We start from the raw sequence: 6,929 nt of genomic DNA, 5'->3' as shown, positions 1-6,929 counted from the left end.
GCGTCCGCTGGCGCGGGCGGCGGAGCAACGAGCACGCGGCGGCTAGACTAGAGCATCGCCGCTGCCGGCTCCCGATTGGCTGTGACGTTATAACCCGCCAGGCGGTCTCGGGACCCGCGGAGTGGAAACTCCGGGAAAGGAGTGCGACGTCTCAGCCTGGTTCTGCGACTTCGGCTGAGAAAGCGGGTAATGATACGCCGCCGCTGCTTTTCCTCTTCGGACCCAAACGTCGGATGTTTATTTTCTTGGTCTCGCGTCTTACAGGGGACCCAGTGCGGGCGCGGGCCCTCCGAAAATCCTTGTAACTTTACCGAATTTCTTAAGGATAGAGAACTGCAACTCCCGCCCTTCTTGAGCCGGTATTTCCCGTTTGCGGCTGCGCGGTGGGTAGAACAAACAAAACTAAGCGTTTGGGGAGTTAGAGTTTTAGCGCGCGTGGGCCTCGCGGGCCGTACGAGCGTTCTGTGGAGCCCCGCCTGGGCGGTAGGGGCTCTTCCCGGCCTCCGGGAAGGGTGAGTCGGCTTCTGCAGAGGCGGCGAGCGGGGAGGCGGGAGAGCGAAAGCGGAGGAGGAGTGCTCGGTCCCTGGGAATGGAAGGAAGCGGGGTGCCCGGAGCTCGGCCCGGCACTGGGCAGTGGCGAGACCAGAGGCTGACCACCCCGCCTTAGACGCTAGCACTAGGCAAGGGGCAGCCGGGATAGGACTGCACCGAGACGTAGGTCAAGTTTGTGTTCATTTGCACACCTACCTCCATTTACCGCGTCCCTCGCCTCCCGTCCAACCAGCTCTATCTAAATCGTCATCATCCATTAGGTGGACAGTTGACGTTTCCCAAATCTTTTCTAAAACCTGAGAACAAATAGTTTTAGAAAATCTTGCTACTTGCAGCCATCCGTTAAGTGCAATCTAAAATAGAAACTTGTCCTGAAGTTTCTTAGTTCCCTCTCGGCCCTTGCATCCCCACCCAACCCGGGAGCTGTGTTAAGCTCTCGGTATAAAAGTCCCGGAGCCATCACTCATTTCTCCTCTGGAAGAGACAAGCTGTGGTCTCTTCTTGAAGAGGCTCCGGCCTTCCTCGCTCTGCTGTAAGGGAAGGACAGTAGTGAGGGGTTAAGACTGAGCAGGCCACCAGACATCATTTCACCTACCTGCGTGTCATGCTTCCTGTCTTACAAAGCAGGTTTGTTGCTGAACCCATGATGGTAGGCAATTTCTATTCTCACTTCTCTCTGTGTGTTTCTTTGAAAATGGAAATTGAAATTAGTGCTCTTCCCTCATCAACTTTCCCTTTTTTAAATATATATTTTTATTGATTTCAGAGAGGAAGGGAGAGAGAGAAACATCAGTGATGAGAAAGAATCATTGATCTGCTGCCTCCTGCACACTCCCTATTTTGCCTTGACTGGAATTGAACCTGGGACCCTTCAGTCGCAGGCTGACACTCTATCCACTGAGCCAAACCAACCAGGGCAACTTTTCCTTTTCATTGGAGGTCCGCCATGGGTGGAATACTGTCCTAATGCAGTAAAGGAACGCGAGTGGATAAGGCATGGCCTTTTTCCAATGGAAGCTCACGATCTGTTCAGTTAGTATTTATTTAGCACCTTTGCCAGTCTTTGAGCTGAGAAGGTTGGGCTGCAAAGTTGAAAACTCTGTTCTCTGACCTTAAGTGCAAATGAATAATTAAAATACAATGAAAGTATACTGGTAAGACAAAATGTGAGAACCCAGGATGGGCATATAACAAATATGCCTGTATACTTCAAGAAAGACTGGTAGATGTTTTAATAAAAAGTAGATACAGTATTATGGGGAACATAAGAGAGAAAGATGCCCAGATATTATATAATACGTATAATCAATCAACAAGTCATTAATTATGAGAACTTGGGATCACGGACTAATGTTAAGTACTATGCTAGATGCTATATACTAAATAAAAGATGGTCATTTTTTAAATCTCAAAATAGATACACATAGTAAGAGAAATATGAATGTACCTAAGAGGTCAGTGAAGTCCAATATTTGATATCAAGATCCTTTCTGATAATATGGACACATCACTGTCGTTGTAGATATAATTCCCACCCTTGATGAGTCTGAGTTTCAGTCCATTTTTACAGTGATACATGAATACAGATACCATAACGTAAACCATGATTGATTTTCAAATGAGTTGTCAAAGTAAAAATGGTAAGTGTTGAGAAGAAGGCAAAATCACTGTTACACAGAGTAAGGCAGAAAGGCTTTCTAGAGAATTAGGGGCCTGACTGTGGAGGGTAGACACCTGGTATTTAATGGAGGACTTGTCACATCAGGCATCATGCCAAGCTCTGTCATCTAGTTCACATTTGTTCTTTCTGATCTCAAGAGGCAGCTTTTCATCTTGTATCTGTCTATAGATGGGGACGCTGATATTGAGAGAGGTGGCGTTGCTTGCCTGTGTCACACACAGCCCTGTCAGGCTTCAGAGCCCGTGCTCGTAACCATCAGTGATGTTCTTAAGAAGGGCTTAGAGATGAGATGTCAGGCATCTTCAGCGGCTTAAATGTGACCTCACAATAAGCTTCGATGAGGCCAAGGCTGGCATAGGAACCTGGCAGTCACAGTTGAGTTGCCATCAGGCTGTCCTGTAAGTAAACCAGAGTCAACACAGATTCCCATCATAAGGGGTACACAGGTAATGGTGTCATAATGGATTTAAGGTGAAGGATGAATGGCAGTATAAGGAAGAACAGAATTTCAGAACGAAAGATTAGAGGGCAGAGATGCTATATTTGCTGATAGAGGCAGAGAGGGCCAGAATCAAGAAACTGCAGAATGAGAATGAACTCCTACCGCTTCATTCTAGAGTTATCTCAGAGGACAGGGGCGGCTGGGGGACTGCGCAGTCTGACATAGATGTGCTTGGGCCACGCTTCACCAAGGAATCTGCCTCTCCCCTCTCCCAGTCCCCGGTGCAAGATTCAGAATGGTTTGCGTTGAGTCCACAAGAGAAGTATGCTTTTCATTTATAGGAAATGCTCTTATAAAAAGAGCATTCATTTTATTATTGTCTACCCTAGGACCTGGTAGTTTCCAGGGGGGAAATGGCCTGTGCGTCTTGCCTGTGAGCAGGTTTACTCTTTCTAAGCGGAATATCCTGGCCTCGGCCAGGGCAGTTGGGTTTGGTTTAGTCAGTATGGGAGATACATTCTGACACACCACACTCTAATCTGCCTTTGCTTTTCTTGTGTTTCAGGTTGGCCTGGGTTAAAGCATCTAGAGACCCTAGGATTGCTTCAGGTCAGCAGTCCCCACTGGAGAAAAAAATATTGGTAAATAAGTTGTCTTCACATCATACAGGTTGGAACTACTAAGAGAAAGAACCTTAGGTTTAAAACCTTTCTGCTGAAGTGACACCTCGAGTAGTGTGTGTACACTGGCACCTGTTTTCTAGCTATATCCATACTTGAAAAACAAAGTATTATTTTGGAAACTCCCAACACTATATTTTTAGAAAGCTAGTTATTGATTTTGGTGGTAGGTACTTTACCTTTCAGAGCTCACAGGCTCACCTAGGAATGATGGGAGTAACAAAGTTCTTATACTAAAGTAAACCATAAACCACTCATCTTTTCTTGGTGTCAGTAGTCAGGGTAAACTACTGTTTAAATATGTTCAGTGTAAAAGATGGTCACCCCATACAATTCTGTCCCCCCGATAGAATCTAGGTGGTGTGCGTACCAAAGCAGCCAGACAACTGAGAACTCAAAAAAATCAAGAGGAGTATCAGACACTCTATAGGGAGCAAGATCTCTCCCTTGACTACTGGCTCGCCCGAGTGGAGTCTTACTATAGCAAAGGATTGGTGGGAATGATGAGAGCACAAGAGGCAGGCAATGGGATTGAGAAGAAATGGGAGGGGAAGGCAACCCAAAGCACGGACAGACAGACACAGTGCTGCTTGGTGCCTGAGAGAGAGATGAGACACATAGCGCGGCAAATGCAGCAGGCGGCACAGGCCAGAGAGCTCACAGAGAAAGCCCTTAGACAGTTACTGTGGTCCCCTCCTGAGCCGGCACTCCCCAAGCTTGTGTGCGCAGGGCCTGGCATCCAGAATGCACAGAGAAGAAAACGGGTAAATGACAGGGAACAGATGCAAATTAAAGATCACCAGGAACGCATGATTAGAGGGAGGGAACTAATAGAGCAAAGACTCAAGGCAAGATTCTTGAGAAAAAGCCAGAGCCAGCCACCTACAACAGAGAAGCGTGAGAGAATAAAGAAAGAGATAAAAGAATTTGAAAGTGTTACTGCATATCCACTTTTCCAGCCACGCAGAAGTCGGATTAAAGTGAATATTCTTATGGAAAAGTCTCAGAATAGAGAAGAAGAGGATACAATTATAAAAACTTATCAAAGAAAATTTTTAACTCTCCCACCCTTTTTGAGAAGTCAAATAAGAAAAATAAAAGATTAGTCAAGTTTCAATGCTTTTCTGGTAAAATGATGTCTCTTAAATGAACCTTTTTGTTTTTAATGCTAGCTCATCCGTCCCAGAGCTCAGTGAATCACGCTCCAGGGGTGTCAGCTACAGAAGTGCCAGCAAGCTCTGGCCTTGAAAACTAGCCTCGCTATTTTTAGTTCATTCAAGTTGCTTTTATTCTCTTCGATGTTCAGTTTTTTCATCTGTGAAGTGGGATTAATATTTTACAGTGCTTATGGGTAGATTGTGATTTCTGTGAAGCATTACATATGTTAGATACTTCACAAATGTTAGTTTCCCCAGTGGGGAGACCTGGGTTGGGCAGTGCGGGTGAATAAGGAATTGTACTGATCTGCTTCTGCCACCCCCCTGCTCCCACCCTGGGAGGTTATCTGGGATTGCTAGGGGAAGTGGGGGAGGTTACCTGGGATTGCTAGGGGAAGTGGGGGAGGTTACCTGGGATTGCTAGGGGAAGTGGGGGAGGTTATCTGGGATTGCTAGGGGAAGTGGAGAGGTTATCTGAGATTGCTGGTGGGAAGTGGGGGAGGTTACCTGGGATTGCTAGGGGAAGTGTCTGGCCTTACTTCCTGGTCACACCTTTCTCAGGGAAGCAGTAGCCACACCCTGAGCCTAGCTTAACCTTGCAGTTTACTGTAGGAGACACTTACTTTGGAAAATCTCCCTTGTGCCGTTGTTGCGCCTTCCTGGGAGTGAATACAGAGAAGTCCTGCTCTTGGTTACAGCTCCCACTCTCCGCAGATAGTAAGGTGGCAAGGTTCTGGTGGAGGTGCACAGAAATGAGCCCCTTGCGCAGGGTGAGGAGGGAGGCGGAGAAGGGAATGTTGTAGCCTCTCAATTTTCTTCCAGCTCCACATTTTGTCACTTTCTATTCCCCACTTAAGCAAGACCTTTCCAGTGTACTATTTGTAAATGATACCATTTAATGCTTTTCTTTTGTCCTATATTCTTTTTTTCTTTTCCATGTGAAATATAATTTACAAATTAAAATGTGCCTGTGCACTTGGAAGGACAGTAAAAGATGTCCAGGTTCCCACAGCTCAGGCTCCAGAGCCTGTGTGCTCCCTCCCCAGCCCACTCCTCGTCTCTGGAGGCACTCACTATTCGGAAGTTTGTAGTAACGTCACCCGTTTGAGTCTTTACCACCTCAGCATGTACAGTTGTCCCTTAATGCAGGGGTTAGGGGTCTTGACCCCTCCCCCCCCCAAGCTGTTGAACATCTGCATATAACTGTTGACTCCCCAAAAACTTCTAATGGCGTATTGTTGACCAAAACCCTCACCAATAGCATCAACAGTCTATTTACATGTATTTTGTATGTTAGCTGTATTACAAACTCTATTCTTACAATAAAGTAAGCTAAAGAAAAGAAAATGTTATTAAAAGCGTAAGGAAAATACATTTACAGTACTGTATGTATTAATTGAAAAGAAATCCTCATAAAAGTTGACCATGCAGTTCAAAACCATATTGTTCATGGGCAACTGTATTCCTACCTGACATAATAGCTCATAGTTGCTTGTGCGTGGACTTTAATTAATTTTAAATGCACTGTATTTGGAGAAACCAAGATGGCGTCATAGGTAAACACCGGAGATTGCTGCCTCGCACAACCACTTCAAACATACAACTAAAAGACAAAACAGACATCATCCAGAACCACAGGAAGGCTGGCTGAGTGGAAATTCTACAACTAGAAGGAAAGAGAAAAGCACACTGAGACTCAGAGGAGATGTGGAAGCAAAGTGCAGAGGTACGGAGGCGCACGTGGAAAGGGCTGGCAACGGAGGACTCGGTTGTCTTTCAATCGGGAGGGAGTCTCAAGCTCCCGACTGCTCTGATCTCCAGTTCCGGGTGAGTCTCTGGGGACCCAGACTCATACGGGGAGAAACTGGACTGTCTGGCATCAGTCAGAACTCGAGGGTGGCTTTCTCTCAGAGGTGCTTGCAGTGATTACCGGGACACTGAGACCTGGGGCCTCTTAGGGTAGGACTGAGGAGCAGTCATAGCTGCTTGCTCCGCCCTGTTGATCCCCTGAGACCCCACCCCACACAAGTTGTGTGCAGAGGCTTTTGCATATGAAAGGCCTGGCCCTTTGCAATCTGAAAATTACCTAACAAACTGCAGCTGGGTCAGAGAGACCCAGAACTTCCAAAAGAAGGCCCAAGGCCCCACAGCAGCTTGCACTGCTTCACAACTGGGCCTCATCTGGGACCCTCCAAATCCCAAACAAGAGTAATCTGCAGATATCTCCATAGCTCCTGCTGGGTAGCCTCAGGCAGAGGCTAAATTAGTACCTCCTTAGAGATCCAAGAGCCAGTGTACCCAGTGGTCAGAGTGGGACCATCCAGATTACAACTCCTCAGATCCATAAGGGACACACTCAGGGGGCAGCCTCAGTGAGCACCAAAGCCCCACTGAAGCAAGTCTTGCCCCAGAAGGGT

At 46.7% G+C, this 6,929-nt stretch overlaps 1 protein-coding gene across 5 annotated transcripts; it reads left to right on the top strand.

Annotated features, from left to right (window-relative positions):
* The first annotated feature begins 6 nt into the window (after positions 1 to 6).
* On the top strand, positions 7 to 6,047 carry LOC107182361 (putative uncharacterized protein ZNRD1-AS1). 5 transcript variants are annotated; one of them, XR_001513084.1, is made up of 3 exons: positions 7 to 383; positions 3,241 to 3,316; positions 5,501 to 6,047. XR_001513084.1 is itself a non-coding variant. In XM_015560915.1 (3 exons), the coding sequence occupies exons 1-3, from the start codon at positions 190 to 192 to the stop codon at positions 4,459 to 4,461; spliced, it is 1,002 nt and encodes a 333-aa protein (XP_015416401.1). In that variant the 5' UTR covers positions 7 to 189; the 3' UTR covers positions 4,462 to 4,472. The 5 variants fall into 5 exon arrangements, 2 of the variants coding, with proteins under 2 accessions (XP_015416401.1, XP_015416400.1); XR_001513083.1 differs by lacking the exon at positions 5,501 to 6,047 and having other exon boundaries at positions 7 to 186; positions 325 to 383; positions 3,241 to 4,472; XR_001513082.1 differs by lacking the exon at positions 5,501 to 6,047 and having other exon boundaries at positions 7 to 186; positions 265 to 383; positions 3,241 to 4,472.
* The last annotated feature ends 882 nt before the right edge of the window (positions 6,048 to 6,929 follow it).

The sequence above is a fragment of the Myotis davidii genome, unplaced genomic scaffold (assembly GCF_000327345.1).
Source record: "Myotis davidii unplaced genomic scaffold, ASM32734v1 scaffold2336, whole genome shotgun sequence".
Lineage (NCBI taxonomy): Eukaryota > Metazoa > Chordata > Mammalia > Chiroptera > Vespertilionidae > Myotis > Myotis davidii.
The sequence above is the reverse complement of the archived record's forward strand: the minus strand, read 5'-3'. Positions and strand labels throughout refer to the sequence as shown.